General features: G+C 44.3%; 1 protein-coding gene across 2 annotated transcripts in view; it reads right to left on the bottom strand.

Annotated features, from left to right (window-relative positions):
- The window catches only part of LOC123727355 (RNA-binding motif, single-stranded-interacting protein 3), a 220,033-nt gene that overhangs the window by 71,498 nt on the left and 131,713 nt on the right, over window positions 1-16,822 (bottom strand). For both annotated transcript variants that reach the window (XM_045696412.1, XM_045696415.1), the window contains exons 5-6: window positions 3,442-3,599; window positions 216-295 (exon numbers count right to left, since the gene is read on the bottom strand). In XM_045696412.1, the coding sequence (XP_045552368.1) occupies window positions 216-295; window positions 3,442-3,599 (238 nt within the window). The remainder of the gene's footprint in view (window positions 1-215; window positions 296-3,441; window positions 3,600-16,822) is intronic.

Raw genomic sequence — 16,822 nt, 5'->3', positions numbered from 1 at the left:
AAACTCCATCCCACCAAAACAGGTGAAAAGTTTTTCACTTAAAAGGGCATTATCATCATTTTCACTATTTCACAGTATTATTCCAACCTCATAGTGTGCAAATATATATATACAACACAGGAAAATGAAATTTTTGAATGACACTGGGCCTTTAAGTTACAAATCTAAGCACTTTGAACACAACACCCCAAAAAGACAGAAGCTGTTCCTCATACCTGGTACGCCTGGTGGAGTCTTCAGAAACTTTCCGTTGAAATGTTGAATCACCACGTCACACTTCTCTGTCGACTCCATCCTGAGGGGGGGGGGGCAGAGAGAGGGACAGAGAGGGACAGAGAGAGAGAGAGAGAGGGACAGAGAGAGACAGAGAGGGACAGAGAGAGAGAGGGACAGAGAGAGGGACAGAGAGAGAGAGAGAGAGAGAGAGAGAGAGAGAGAGAGAGAGAGAGAGGGGACAGAGAGAGCGACAGAGAGAGAGAGAGAGAGAGAGAGAGAGAGAGAGAGAGAGGGACAGAGAGAGCGACAGAGAGAGCGACAGAGCGAGGGACAGAGCGAGGGACAGAGCGAGGGACAGAGCGAGGGACAGAGCAAGGGACAGAGCAAGGGACAGAGCAAGAGACAGAGCAAGGGACAGAGATAGATCATGATGAGAAAACAGAAAGATAATTACTTGACTCATTGGAAAGAATTAACAAAAAATCTGAAACTAGAATGCTATTTGGTCCTAAACAGAGAGTACACAGTGGCAGAATACCTGACCACTGTGACTGACCCAAACTTAAGGAAAGCTTTGACTATGTACAGACTCAGTGAGCATAGCCTTGCTATTGAGAAAGGCCGCTGTAGGCAGACCTGGCTCTCAAGAGAAGACAGTCTATATGCACACTGCCAACAACATGAGGTGGGATCTGAGCTGCACTTCCTAACCTCCTTCCCCAATGTATGACCATATTAGAGACACATATTTCCCTCAGATCACACAGACACAAATCCAATTTTGATAAACTCCCATATCTACTGGGTGAAATATCACAGTGTGACATCACAGCAGCAAGATTTGTGACCTGTTGCCACAAGAAAAGGTCAACCAGTGAAGAACAAACACCATTGTAAATACAACCCATATTTATGTTTATTTATTTTCCATTTTGTACTTTAACCACTTGCACATTGTTACAACACTGTATATAAATACATAATATGACATTTGTAATGTCTTTATTCTTTTGGAACTTTTGTGAGTGTAATATTTACTGTTCATTTTTATTGTTTATTTCACTTTTGTTTATCCATTTCACTTGCTATGGCAAAGTAAACATATGTTTCCCATGCCAAGAAAGCCGCTTAAATTGAGAGAGAGAGAGAGAGAGAGAGAGAGAGAGAGAGAGAGAGAGAGAGAGAGAGAGAAAGAGGGAAAGAGGGAAAGAGAGAGAAGAGAGTTTCAGTCAGGTCAAACACACTAACCGGCCTTTCCTGTGGGTTGCTTAAGGAAACAGAAGAGGAGGGAGAGAGGGAAGGAGGAGGAGAGGAAGAGAAGAGGATGGGGACTGGATGTTGTTTCCTTTGTCCATTGAAAGGCTCCATTCACCGCTCTGCTCTCTGCTCTACGACGCAGCTTCTTTGTGAGGGCCCGTTCATCTGTGTTCACCCAATCATGTCCGAAGGGCTAATTATCAGCTGAGCTTGGCTCAGGTAGTCAGAGGGTGATGCCAGAGAAATATTTCTCTAGTCGTTCTCTCAGGGAGTCAGCGGGTGATGCCAGAGAAATCTTTCTCTAGTCGTTCTCTCAGGGAGTCAGCGGGTGATGCCAGAGAAATCTTTCTCTAGTCGTTCTCTCAGGGGGTCAGAGGGTGATGCCAGAGAAATCTTTCTCTAGTCGTTCTCTCAGGGAGTCAGCGGGTGATGCCAGAGAAATATTTCTCTAGTCGTTCTCTCAGGGAGTCAGCGGGTGATGCCAGAGAAATCTTTCTCTAGTCGTTCTCTCAGGGAATCAGAGGGTGATGCCAGAGAAATATTTCTCTAGTCGTTCTCTCAGGGAGTCAGCGGGTGATGCCAGAGAAATCTTTCTCTAGTCGTTCTCTCAGGGAGTCAGCGGGTGATGCCAGAGAAATCTTTCTCTAGTCGTTCTCTCAGGGAGTCAGCGGGTGATGCCAGAGAAATATTTCTCTAGTCGTTCTCTCAGGGAGTCAGAGGGTGATGCCAGAGAAATATTTCTCTAGTCGTTCTCTCAGGGAGTCAGAGGGTGATGCCAGAGAAATATTTCTCTAGTCGTTCTCTCAGGGAGTCAGCGGGTGATGCCAGAGAAATATTTCTCTAGTCGTTCTCTCAGGGAGTCAGAGGGTGATGCCAGAGAAATATTTCTCTAGTCGTTCTCTCAGGGAGTCAGCGGGTGATGCCAGAGAAATCTTTCTCTAGTCGTTCTCTCAGGGAATCAGAGGGTGATGCCAGAGAAATCTTTCTCTAGTCGTTCTCTCCAGCCACTGACCCTGAATACAGAGAGGCCAGACCAGGAAAAGACACACCTGAATAAAGAGGCTTGGCTGGGTTTCTAATCGCTGGCACATTCCAGAGGCAGTGGTGTAAAAATACTTTCAAGTACTACTTAAGTAAAATTTTTTTGGGGGGGGGGTATCTATACTTTACTTTGCTTATATAATTTTTGACAACTTTTACTTTTTCTCCACTACATTCCTAAAGAAAATAAGTACTTTTTACCTCCATACATTTTCCCCAGACACCCAAAAGTCCAATTCACAACCCTGGTCATCCCTAGTGCCTCTGATATGATGGCCTCAATACACACAAATGCTTCATTTGTAAATGATGTCTGAGTGTTGGAGTGCACCCTGGATATCAGGAAATTAAATTAAAAAACAAGAAAATGGTGCCGTTTGCTTAATAGAAGGAATTTTAAATGATTTATACCAGTTACTTTTACATTTGATACTTAAGAATATTGTAACAATTACATTTACTTTCGATATTTAAGTATATTTTAAACAAAATAATTTTTGGACTTTTACTCAAGTTGTATTTTACTGGGTGACTCATTTTGACTATTTTCTATGAAGGTATCTTTACTTTTACTCAAATATAACAATTGAGTAGTTTTTCCAGCACGGTCCAGAGGGAACTGAGAAGGACTCTCCATAAGGGGACAGTCAGGGGGACTAAGGTCACAGGAACAAGGTGAGGAGACTCTACATTCACTCCGGGGGCCTGATACAGAGTCCAGATGAAAACGCACAAAATTACAATTTGACAAATACATTTTAAATTGATGCCAATGGGATTTGAGGAAATTCAAGTTCAGCGTGCGTATTTCAAATCAGAACATCACCCAGTGTGTGTGTGTGTATGTTTCTGCATATATATGTGTGTGTGTGTGTGTGTGCGCATGTTTCAGCGTATGTGTGTGTGTGAGTGTGTGTGTGTGTGTACCTGGCGAAGCCGACTCCTCTGCTGACCCCGTTGGCGTCCCGTAGTACCCGTGTTGAGATGACGTGACTGAACGGTTTCAGCATGTTCTCCAGCTCCTGCTCATCCATGGATACAGGCAGGTTGGAGATGTACAGGTTAGTAGGGTCCTGTTCCTGTTGCTGTGGGGGGGGGGGGACATAGAGGGAGAGAGAGAGGGGGAGAGAGAGGGAGGGAGAGAGAAAGAGATAGAGAGGGAGAGAGAGGGAGAGAGAGAGAGGGAGAGAGGGACAGACGGAGGGAGAGAGAGAGAGAAAAAGAGAGAAAGGGAGAGGGACAGAGAGAGAGCGAGATAGAGGGTTAGCACTAATCCATGGATACAGGCAGGTTGGAGATGTACAGGTTAGTAGGGGTCCTGCTCCTGTTGATGGGGGGGGGTACTGGACAGTACCACCAGGCGGCGCTCCACTGGGCAGTACCACCAGGCGGCGCTCCACTGGGCAGTACCACCAGGCGGCGCTCCACTGGGCAGTACCACCAGGCGGCGCTCCACTGGGCAGTACCACCAGGCGGCGCTACACTGGGCAGTACCACCAGGCGGCGCTACACTGGGCAGTCCCACCAGGCGGCGCTACACTGGGCAGTACCACCAGGCGGCGCGCCACTGGGCAGTACCACCAGGCGGCGCTACACTGAACAGTAACACCAGGCGGCGCTCCACTGGGCAGTACCACCAGGCGGCGCTCCACTGGGCAGTACCACCAGGCGGCGCTCCACTGGGCAGTACCACCAGCTTGATGGTGTTGCAGAGTAGCATCTCATCCCTGTCTCATGGGATCTGATCTGATACTGATGTCATTGGATTTCTAGCTGTTATTCCGCTGGCCATCCAACCAGCCTCACCAATGTCATGGCCAGTCTTACTACTTAGACAGGACAAGACAGGACATACAGGACAGACAGATACACAGACAGGACAGACAGATACACAGACAGGACAGACAGATACACAGACAGACAGACAGATACATAGACAGACAGACAGATACACAGACAGATACACAGATACACAGACAGACAGACAGACAGACAGACAGACAGACAGACAGACAGACAGACAGACAGACAGACAGACAGACAGACAGACAGACAGACAGACAGACAGACAGACAGACAGACAGACTCCGAGTGACAGGTGAGAGGGGGACTGTGTATCCAGCAAAACTATTCCTGTGTTGTTCTGCTGCGCGCACACACACACACACACACACACACCACTAGCTGAGGACGAGTTAAGCAGACAGTCTCCGAGGACACACAATCTCTCTCTCACCTGTCACTCTCTCTGGTATTGTGTGTGTCTGTATGTGTGTGTGTATGTGTGCGTGTGTGTGCCTGTAAATGGGTGTGTGTGTGTGTGTGTGTGTGTGTGTGTGTGTGTGTGTGTGTGTGTGTGTGTGTGTGTGTGTGTGACAGAACACAGGAATAGTTTTGTTGGACACACAGTCCCCCTCTCTCCTGTCACTCGGAGTCTGTCTGTCTGTCTGTCTGTCTGTCTGTCTGTCTGTCTGTCTGTCTGTGTGTGTGTGTATCTGTGTGTGTGTGACAGAACACAGGAATAGTTTTGCTGGACACACAGTCCCCCTCTCTCCTGTCACTCGGAGTCTGTCTGTGTGTGTGTGTGTGTGTGTGTGTGTGTGTGTGTGTGTGTGTGTGTGTGTGTGTGTGTGTGTGTGTGTGTGTGTGTGTGTCTGACAGAACACAGGAATAGTTTGGCTGGACACACAGTCCGTCTCTCTCCTCTCATATTCCACCCAGTGTGGGCCTTGACTTCTATTGACATCACATCACAGAGCTCAATGTCATTTCCAGATGCTGTCAAGGCTACATCACCTCCTTAGATCAGCTCTGGACAAAACATTAGGAACACCTGGTCCTTCCATGACATAGACTGACTAGGGGAATCATCTCTGGTCTAGTAGCCAAAACTGACTGGACAAAACATTAAGAACACCTGCTCCTTCCATGACATAGACTGACTAGGGGAATCATCTCTGGTCTAGTAGCCAAAACTGACTGGACAAAACATTAGGAACACCTGCTCCTTCCATGACATAGACTGACCAGGGGAATCATCTCTGGTCTAGTAGCCAGAATTTACACTGACTGGACAAAACATTAGGAACACCTGCTCTTTCCATGACATAGACTGACCAGGTGAAAGCTATGATTCCCTTGTTGATTTCATTTAAATCCACTTCAATCAGTGTAGATGAAGGGGAGGAGACATGTTAAAGAAGGATTTTTAAGCCTTTGGGACAATTGAGACATGGATTGTGTATTTGTGCCGTTCAGAGGGTGAATGGGCAAGAAACAAGATGTGAGAGCCTTTGAACGGGGTATGGTAGTAGGTGCCAGGCACACACGTTTCAGTGTGTTAAGAACTGCAACGCTGCTGGGTTTTTCACGCTCAACAGTTTCCTGTGTGAAACAAGAACGGTCCACCACCCAAAGGACATCCAGCCAACTTGACACAACTGTGGGAAGCATTGGAGTCAACATGGGCCAGCATCCCTGCGGAACACTTTAGACACCTTGTAGAGTCCATGGCCAGACAAACTGAGGCTGTTCTGAGGGCAAAAGGGGGTGTAACTCAATAATACGATGGTGTTAATAGGCCAAGAGTCTCATAATTAACCATATCATTAGACGTAGACTGCATCCCAAGTGACACCCTATCCCATATATACAGTCTTAGAAAAACAGGTTCCAAAACAGTTCTTCAGCTATACCAATAGGAGGACCCTTTTAGGTTCCAGGTAGAACCCTGTTAGTTTCCAGGTAGAACCCTGTTAGGTTCCAGGTAGAACCCTTTTAGGTTCAAGGTAGGACCCATTTGGATTCCATATAGAACCCTCTGTGGAACGGGTTCTCCGTGGAACACAAAAGGGTTCTACCTGGAACCTAAAAAGGTTCTTCAAAAGGTTCTCTTATGACAACAGCCGAAGAACCCTTTGAGGTTCTAGATACAGATGCCACCTTAATTTGACCCAGTTTCTCACAGCAGAAAAAGTATCCTGCAGCAACAGGAAATGTGAATTATTACATGGATTATAATGAATGGACATTTTTTGTAGAGGGTTGATATATTTTCCATTAGGGCAAATCAAGTCTGACATTTTAAAGTGGAAAGTACAAACTTCAGAAGCCTTTTTTAAAACCTTGAATTCACTACAAAATGTCTTGCAACAACAGGATGATCAAATTAAGATAAAGCATTCATAGCACCTTTTTTCCTCAGAGTGCGGTGGATGGCTTTATTTTGCCCAGGGCTCGTAGGGAGACTGGTCAGAACCAGTGTGTGTCACGGTTGTCGTAGGAAGGAGCGGACCAAAGTGCAGCGTGTGTGTCGTTCCACATTTTATTATCACTGTGAAACTATGCAATACATACACAATAAACTGAACGAACAAAACAACAAAACGTGACACACAGTTGAAACATACAATAACTCAAAAACCAAATCTCCCACAAACCCAGGTGGAAAAAAAAACCCTATTTAAGTATGATCTCCAATTAGAGGCAACGAGGACCAGCTGCCTCTAATTGGAGATCATCCCAAACAAAACCCCAACATAGAAATACAAAACTAGAATATAACAACACAGAAAAACTAAACTAGAAAACCCCCCTGTCACGCCCTGACCTACTCTACCATAGAAAATAACAGCTTTCTATGGTCAGGACGTGACAGTGTGTTATGACATCATCTCAGTTGGTTGCAATTTCAGTTTAATCCACCAGAAAATACCAATGGAATATTACAACAAATCCTGTACACTGAACAAAAATATAAACGCAACATGCAACAATTTCAAAGATTTTTTTTACTGAGTTACAGTTCATATAAGCAAATCGGTCTATTGAAATAATTTAATTAGGTCCTAATTTACGGAATTCACACGACTGGGAATGCAGATACGCATCTGTTAGTCACAGAAACCTTAACAAAAAGGTAGGGCCGTGGATCAGAAAACCAGTCAGTATCTGGTGTGACAACCATTTGCCTCATGCAGCGCGACACATCTCCTTCACATAGAGTTGATCAGGCTATTGATTGTGGCCTGTGGAATGTTGTCCCAATACTCTTCAATGGCTGTGTGAAGTTGCCGAATATTGGCGGGACCTCAAACACGCTGTCGTACACGTCAATCCAGAGCATCCCAAACATGCTCGAATCAAATCAAACTGTATTAGTCACATGTGCCGAATACAACAGATTCAGACCTTACAGTGAAATGCTTACATACGAGCCCTTAACAAACAATGCAGTTAAAAAAGAAGGATCGGACCCTTTTTTTCAATTTTCGCCTAAAATGACATGCCCAAATCTAACTGCCTGTAGCTCAGGCCCTGAAGCAAGGATATGCATATTCTTGGTACCATTTGAAAGGAAACACTTTGAAGTTTGTGGAAATGTGAAAAGAATATAACACATTACATCTGGTAAAAGATAATACAAAGAAAAAAACAACACTTTTTTTGTATTGTTTTTGTACCATCATCTTTGAAATGCAAGAGAAAGGCCATAATGTATTATTCCAGCCCAGGTTCAATTTAGATATTGGCCACTAGATGGCATCAGTGTATGTGCAAAGTTTTAGTCTGATCCAATGAACCATTGCATTTTTGTTCAAAATTATGTATCAAGACTGCCCAAATGTGCCTAATTTGTTTCTTAATAACTTTTCATGTTCAAAACTGTGCACTCTCCTCAAACAATAGCATGGTATTATTTCACTGTAATAGCTACTGTAAATTGGACAGTACCGTTAGATTAACAAGAATTTAAGCTTTCTGCCAATATCAGATATGTCTATGTCCTGGGAAATGTTCTTGTTATTTACAACCTCATGCTAATTGCATTAGCCTACGTTAGCTCAACCGTCCCGTGGATGGGACACCGATCCTGAAGAAGTTTTAACAACACGATCAGCGTGGCAGGTCCTACAGGCCCTAGTTTTGTCGCACCTTGACTACTGTTCAGTCGTGTGGTCAGGTGCCACAAAAAAGGACTTAGGAAAATTGCAATTGTCTCAGAACAGGGCAGCATGGCTGGCCCTTGGATGTTCACAGAGAGCTAATATTAATAATATGCATGTCAATCTCGTTCCACAGAGGGTTCTATATGGAATCCAAAAGGGTTCTACCTGGAACCCAAAAGAATGTGGAGAGATTGACTTCATCACTACTTGTATTTATGAGAGGTATCGACATGTTGAATGCACTGAGCTGCCTGTTTAAACTACTGGCACACAGCTCAGACACCCATGCATACCCCACAAGACATGCCACCAGAGGTCTCTTCACAGTCCCCAAGTCCAGAACAGACTATGGGAGGTGCACAGTACTACATAGAGCCATGACTACATGGAACTCTATTCCACATCAAGTAACTGACGCAGCAGTAAAATTAGATTTAAAAAACAGATCAGAAAACACCATACGGAACAGCAGGGCCTGTGAAGCAACACAAACATTGGCACAGACCCTTACACACACACACACACACACACACACACACACACACACACACACACACACACACACACACACACACACACACACACACACACACACACACACACACACACACACTATGGATTTAGTACTGTAGATATGTGGTAGTGGTGGAGTAGGGCCTGGGCACAGTGATATTGTGAATATATTGTAATGTTTTTTAAATTATATAAACTGCCTTAATTTTGCTGGACCCCAGGAAGAGTAGCTGTTGCTTTGGCAGGAACTAATGGGGATCCATAATAAATACAAATACAAACTAACCCCCACAACACAACAACAAACCCTCACTATAGTCAGTATGTCAGGCCATGTGGGACTAAACTAACCCTCACAACACAACAACAAACCCTCACTATAGTCAGTATGTCAGGCCATGTGGGACTAAACTAACCCTCACAACAACAAACCCTCACTATAGTCAGTATGTCAGGCCATGTGGGACTAAACTAACCCCCACAACACAACAACAAACCCTCACTATAGTCAGTATGTCAGGCCATGTGGGACTAAACTAACCCCCACAACACAACAACAAACCCTCACTATAGTCAGTATGTCAGGCCATGTGGGACTAAACTAACCCTCACAACACAACAACAAACCCTCACTATAGTCAGTATGTCAGGCCATGTGGGACTAAACTAACCCTCACAACACAACAACAAACCCTCACTATAGTCAGTATGTCAGGCCATGTGGGACTAAACTAACCCCCACAACACAACAACAAACCCTCACTATAGTCAGTATGTCAGGCCATGTGGGACTAAACTAACCCTCACAACAACAAACCCTCACTATAGTCAGTATGTCAGGCCATGTGGGACTAAACTAACCCTCACAACACAACAACAAACCCTCACTATAGTCAGTATGTCAGGCCATGTGGGACTAAACTAACCCTCACAGCACAACAACAAACCCTCACTATAGTCAGTATGTCAGGCCATGTGGGACTAAACTAACCCTCACAACACAACAACAAACCCTCACTATAGTCAGTATGTCAGGCCATGTGGGACTGAACTAACCCTCACAACACAACAACAAACCCTCACTATAGTCAGTATGTCAGGCCATGTGGGACTAAACTAACCCTCACAACACAACAACAAACCCTCACTATAGTCAGTATGTCAGGCCATGTGGGACTAAACTAACCCTCACAACACAACAACAAACCCTCACTATAGTCAGTATGTCAGGCCATGTGGGACTAAACTAACCCTCACAACACAACAACAAACCCTCACTATAGTCAGTATGTCAGGCCATGTGGGACTAAACTAAACCTCACAACAACAAACCCTCACTATGGTCAGTATGTCAGGCCATGTGGGACTAAACTAGACCCCACAACACAACAACAAACCCTCACTATAGTCAGTATGTCAGGCCATGTGGGACTAAACTAACCCCCACAACACAACAACAAACCCTCACTATAGTCAGTATGTCAGGCCATGTGGGACTAAACTAACCCTCACAACACAACAACAAACCCTCACTATAGTCAGTATGTCAGGCCATGTGGGACTAAACTAACCCTCACAACACAACAACAAACCCTCACTATGGTCAGTATGTCAGGCCATGTGGGACTAAACTAAACCCCACAACACAACAACAAACCCTCACTATAGTCAGTATGTCAGGCCATGTGGGACTAAACTAACCCTCACAACACAACAACAAACCCTCACTATAGTCAGTATGTCAGGCCATGTGGGACTAAACTAACCCTCACAACACAACAACAAACCCTCACTATAGTCAGTATGTCAGGCCATGTGGGACTAAACTAAACCTCACAACAACAAACCCTCACTATAGTCAGTATGTCAGGCCATGTGGGACTAAACTAGACCCCACAACACAACAACAAACCCTCACTATAGTCAGTATGTCAGGCCATGTGGGACTAAACTAAACCCCACAACACAACAACAAACCCTCACTATGGTCAGTAACATACACTGACAGATATGCTTGTGTTCTCATCGCCAGGCAGAACAGCCTACTGTGCAGCAGGTTAGGTGATGCTACATGAATACTAACGAGTCCATATTACTGACTGCTGCTTTGTCTCCTAGGCTGTCCTAAACGGCACCCTGCTCCCTATCAAGTGCACTAGGTTTGAACAGAGCCTTATGGGCCCTAGTTAAATGTAGTGCCGTTTTGGAGCCGGACGTGACGTCTCTCCCTTCCAGCTAGCAGCCACGTTGTTTTAGACGAACAGCCGTAAAACGAGTGTGTCAGCGCTGAGATCTCTGCTCGAGGCCATCAGCTTGGCTCTCATGTTGACACAGCATCTTCACTCATATCCCGGGGGGTGGGGTGGGAGAGCAGGATTCTCAACACCCCCCCCACACACACACACAGTCATGTTGACATAGCATCTTTATGCCCCAGGGGCTACAGGCACTGGGAAGCTAGTTGGTAATGACTGCTGTGACTGATGCTGTAGAAAGAGGCGTCCCATCCCTCCATGAGATATCAGGCTAACGCTAGCTAACACACACACACACACACACACACACACACACACACACACACACACACACACACACACACACACACACACACACACACACACACACACACACACACACACACACACACACACAGCTCCATGAGATATCAGGCTAACGCTAGCTAACACACACACACCAGTCCATGAAATATCAGGCTAACGATAGCTAACACACACACTCCTCCATGAGATATCAGGCTAACAATAGCTAACACCCACACACCGCTCCATGAAATATCCGGCTAACGCTAGCTGAATGCTAATGCTAGATAAAGTTCACCAGGCTCTCCAGGGCCTTTCAGCTGAACGGTATCTCGTCAGCAGGCCAGCGAGGCAGAATACAAGGGCTGCGTTTGTCACAACTTCTTTCAAAGTCGGTCCCTCTCCTTGTTCGGGCGGTGTTCGGTGGTCGACGTCACCGACCTTCTAGCCATCGCTGATGCATTTTTCATTTTCCATTGGTTTTGTCTTGTCTTCCATCACACCTGGTTCCAATCTCATCAATTACATGTTGTGTATTTAACCCTCTGTTTCCCCTCATGTCCTTGTCGGAGATTGTTTGATTGTATGTATTGTGCAAGTTATGTTCCGATGTGCGACGGGTTTTGTACCCACTTTTATTATTTTGTATATTTTGGTTTTCTGAGTTTTATGAGCACTTATTAAACGACTCCGTTTATACCAAGTTCGTTAGTTCCCCTGCGCCTGACTTCCCTGCCACCAGCACACACCATTACAGCGCTCTAAATGGAACCCAATTCCCAAGTGATGGAGGGGCGAGAGAAAGGGAGAGAAACACAGAAAGTGAGGGAGGGGGAGGGAAAGAGAGAGAAACACTGAAAGTGAGGGAGGGAGAGGGAGAGAGAGAGAAACACTGAAAGTGAGGGAGGGAGAGGGAGAGAGAGAGAAACACAGAAAGTGAGGGAGGGAGAGGGAGAGAGAGAGAAACACTGAAAGTGATGGAGGGGGAGAGAGGAGAGAAAGACAGAAAGTGAGGGAGGGGGAGAGAGAGAGAAACACTGAAAGTGAGGGAGGGGGAGAGAGAGAAAGACAGAAAGTGAGGGAGGGGGATAGAGAGAGAAAGACAGAAAGTGAGGGAGGGGGAAGAGAGAGAAAGACAGAAAGTGAGGGAGGGGGAGAGAGAGAAAGACAGAAAGTGAGGGAGGGGAGAGAGAGAGAAAGACAGAAAGTGAGGGAGGGGGGAGAGAGAGAAAGACAGAAAGTGAGGGAGGGGGAGAGAGAGAAAGACAGAAAGTGAGGGAGGGGGAGAGAGAGAGAAAGACAGAAAGTGAGGGAGGGGGAGAGAGAGAGAAAGACAGAAAGTGAGGGAGGGGGAGAGAGAGAGAAAGACAGAAAGTGAGGGAGGGGGAGAGAGAGAAAGAGGGGGTAAGAGTGTCCCTCCAACCCAGGCTTTAATAACTATCTCAGATTAATCACAATGCCCTAAACACACACACACACAACTTCACATCGCTTACAAACACACACACACACTTCTCATTCCAACTGTCTCTCCGTATAATTTTTGTGGGTGTCTGGGTGTTTCATTACATAAACGCAATAACCAGAAAGCTGCTGGATAATCAAGGAAGAAGCTGAGATATGAGAATTAAAATGAATAAAGAAAGTTGAAGAAAAACTTTCTAAATGTTCCAGTCTTTCTTGCTAATGACATCTCCTCAGACCATACTGAAACACATGAAGCAGACCATACTGAAAGACATGAAGCAGACCATACTGAAAGACATGAAGCAGATCATACTGAAAGACATGAAGCAGACCATACTGAAAGACATGAAGCAGACCATACTGAAAGACATGAAGCAGACCATACTGAAAGACATGAAGCAGACCATACTGAAAGACATGAAGCAGACATACTGAAAGATATGAAGCAGACCATACTGAAAGATAGGAAGCAGACCATACTGAAAGACATGAAGCAGACGATACTGAAAGATATGAAGCAGACCATACTGAAAGATATGAAGCAGACCATACTGAAAGATATGAAGCAGACCATACTGAAAGACATGAAGCAGATCATACTGAAAGACATGAAGCAGACATACTGAAAGATATGAAGCAGATCATACTGAAAGATATGAAGCAGATTATACTGAAAGACATGAAGCAAACCATGCTGAAAGACATGAAGCAGATCATACTGAAAGACATGAAGCAGACCATACTGAAAGACATGAAGCAGACCATACTGAAAGACATGAAGCAGACCATACTGAAAGATATGAAGCAGACCATACTGAAAGATATGAAGCAGACCATACTGAAAGACATGAAGCAGACCATACTGAAAGACATGAAGCAGATCATACTGAAAGACATGAAGCAGACATACTGAAAGACATGAAGCAGACCATACTGAAAGACATGAAGCAGACCATACTGAAAGATATGAAGCAGACCATACTGGAAGACATGAAGCAGACCATACTGAAAGACATGAAGCAGATCATACTGAAAGATATGAAGCAGACATACTGAAAGACATGAAATAAAAGAGGACACAGGGAAGAAGAAGAACCTTGTCACAACACAACTGATTGACTCAAATGCATTAAGAAGGAAAGAAATTCCACAAATTAACTTTTAACAAGGCGCACCTGTTAATTTAAATGCATTCCAGGTGATTTCCTCATGAAGCTGGTTGAGAGAATGCCAAGAGTGTGCAAAGCTGTCATCAAGGCAAAGGGTGGCTACTTTGAAGAATGTCAAATAGAGAATATATATGTTGATTTGTTTAACATGATTCCATATGTGTTATTTCATAGTTTTGATGTCTTCACTATTATTCTACAATGTTGAAAATAGTAAAAGTAAAGAAAAACACTTGAATGAGTCGCTGTGTCCAAACTTTTGACTGGTACTCTATATAGATAAAGTATATATATATATATTGTAAACTATAAATGTATAATATATACAAACTATATCTACATAATATATATATATATATAAACTATGTCTGTATAATATATACAAACTATATCTACATAATATATATATAGTATATAATATATATACTGCTCAAAAAAAATAAAGGGAACACTTAAACAACACAATGTAACTCCAAGTCAATCACACTTCTGTGAAATCAAACTGTCCACTTAGGAAGCAACACTGATTGACAATAAATTTCACATGCTGTTGTGCAAATGGAATAGACAACAGGTGGAAATTATAGGCACTTAGCAAGACACCCCCAATAAAGGAGTGGTTCTGCAGGTGGTAACCACAGACCACTTCTCAGTTCCTATGCTTCCTGGCTGATGTTTTGGTCACTTTTGAATGCTGGCGGTGCTTTCACTCTAGTGGTAGCATGAGACGGAGTCTACAACCCACACAAGTGGCTCAGGTAGTGCAGCTCATCCAGAATGGCACATCAATGCAAGCTGTGGCAAGATGGTTTGCTGTGTCTGTCAGCGTAGTGTCCAGAGCATGGAGGCGCTACCAGGAGACAGGCCAGTACATCAGGAGATGTGGAGGAGGCCGTAGGAGGGCACAACCCAGCAGCAGGTCCGCTACCTCCGCCTTTGTGCAAGGAGGAGCAGGAGAAGCACTGCCAGAGCCCTGCAAAATGACCTCCAGCAGGCCACAAATGTGCATGTGACTGCTCAAATGGTCAGAAACAGACTCCATGAGGGTGGTATGAGGGCCCGACGTCCACAGGTGGGGGTTGTGCCTACAGCCCAACACCGTGCAGGTCGTTTGGCATTTGCCAGAGAACACCAAGTTTGGCAAATTCGCCACTGGCACCCTGTGCTCTTCACAGATGAAAGCAGGTTCACACTGAGCACATGTGACAGACGTGACAGTCTGGAGACGCCGTGGAGAACGTTCTGCTGCCTGCAACATCCTCCAGCATGACCGGTTTGGCGGTGGGTCAGTCATGGTGTGGGGTGGCATTTCTTTGGGGGGCCGCACAGCCCTCCATGTGCTCGCCAGAGGTAGCCTGACTGCCATTAGGTACCGAGATGAGATCCTCAGACCCCTTGTGAGACCATATGCTGGTGCGGTTGGCCCTGGGTTCCTCCTAATGCAAGACAATGCTAGACCTCATGTGGCTGGAGTGTGTCAGCAGTTCCTGCAAGAGGAAGGCATTGATGCTATGGACTGGCCCGCCCGTTCCCCAGACCTGAATCCAATTGAGCACATCTGGGACATCATGTCTCGCACCATCCACCAACGCCATGTTGCACCACAGACCGTCCAGGAGTTGGCGGATGCTTTAGTCCAGGTCTGGGAGGAGATCCCACAGGAGACCATCCGCCACCTCATCAGGAGCATGCCCAGGCGTTGTAGGGAGGTCATACAGGCACGTGGAGGCCACACACACTACTAAGCCTCATTTGACTTGTTTTAAGGACATTACATCAAAGTTGGATCAGCCTGTAGTGTGGTTTTCCACTTTAATTTTGAGTGTGACTCCAAATCCAGACCTACATGGGTTGATAAATTGGATTTCCATTGATTATTTTTGTGTGATTTTGTTGTCAGCACATTCAACTATGTAAAGATAAAAGTATTTAATAAGATTATTTCATTCATTCAGATCTAGGATGTGTTATTTTAGTGTTCCCTTTATTTTTTTGAGCAGTATATAGTATATTATATATATATATATATATATATATATATATATATATATATATATATATATATATATATATATATATATATATATACTATAACTGTATAATATATACAAACTATCTATATAATATATATATATAAACTATGTCTGTATAATATATATGTCACGTCCTGACCAGTAAAAGGGGTTATTGTAGTTTGGTCAGGGCGTGGCAGGGGGTGTTTGTTTTGTTTGTTTCGGGGTTTTTGATTTATGTTCTATATTTTCTATTTCTGTGTTTATTCTAGTTTTCTATTTCTATGTTGTGTTTTTCAATGACCTCCAATTAGAGGCAGCTGGTTGTCGTTGTCTCTAATTGGAGGCCATATTTAAGGGTGTTTGTTTTTCACTTGTGTTTGTGGGTGGTTGTTTCCAGTTTAGTCTGTGCACCTTATTGGACTGTTTTCGTCGTTTGTTTTGTTTAAGTGTTTTTCCTTTAATAAATTAGAAGATGAGGACTATACCCGCTGCATTTTGGTCCACTCCTTACGACGCCCGTTACAATATACAAACTAAATCTTTATAATATATATATATATATATATATATATATATATATATATACTGAAAGACATGAAGCAGACCATACTGAAAGACATGAAGCAAACCATATATATATATATATAAACTATAAC

This window comes from Salmo salar, chromosome ssa02, assembly GCF_905237065.1.
Source record: "Salmo salar chromosome ssa02, Ssal_v3.1, whole genome shotgun sequence".
NCBI classification, from domain to species: Eukaryota; Metazoa; Chordata; class Actinopteri; order Salmoniformes; family Salmonidae; genus Salmo; species Salmo salar.
This window is presented reverse-complemented; position numbering and strand designations above follow the sequence as displayed.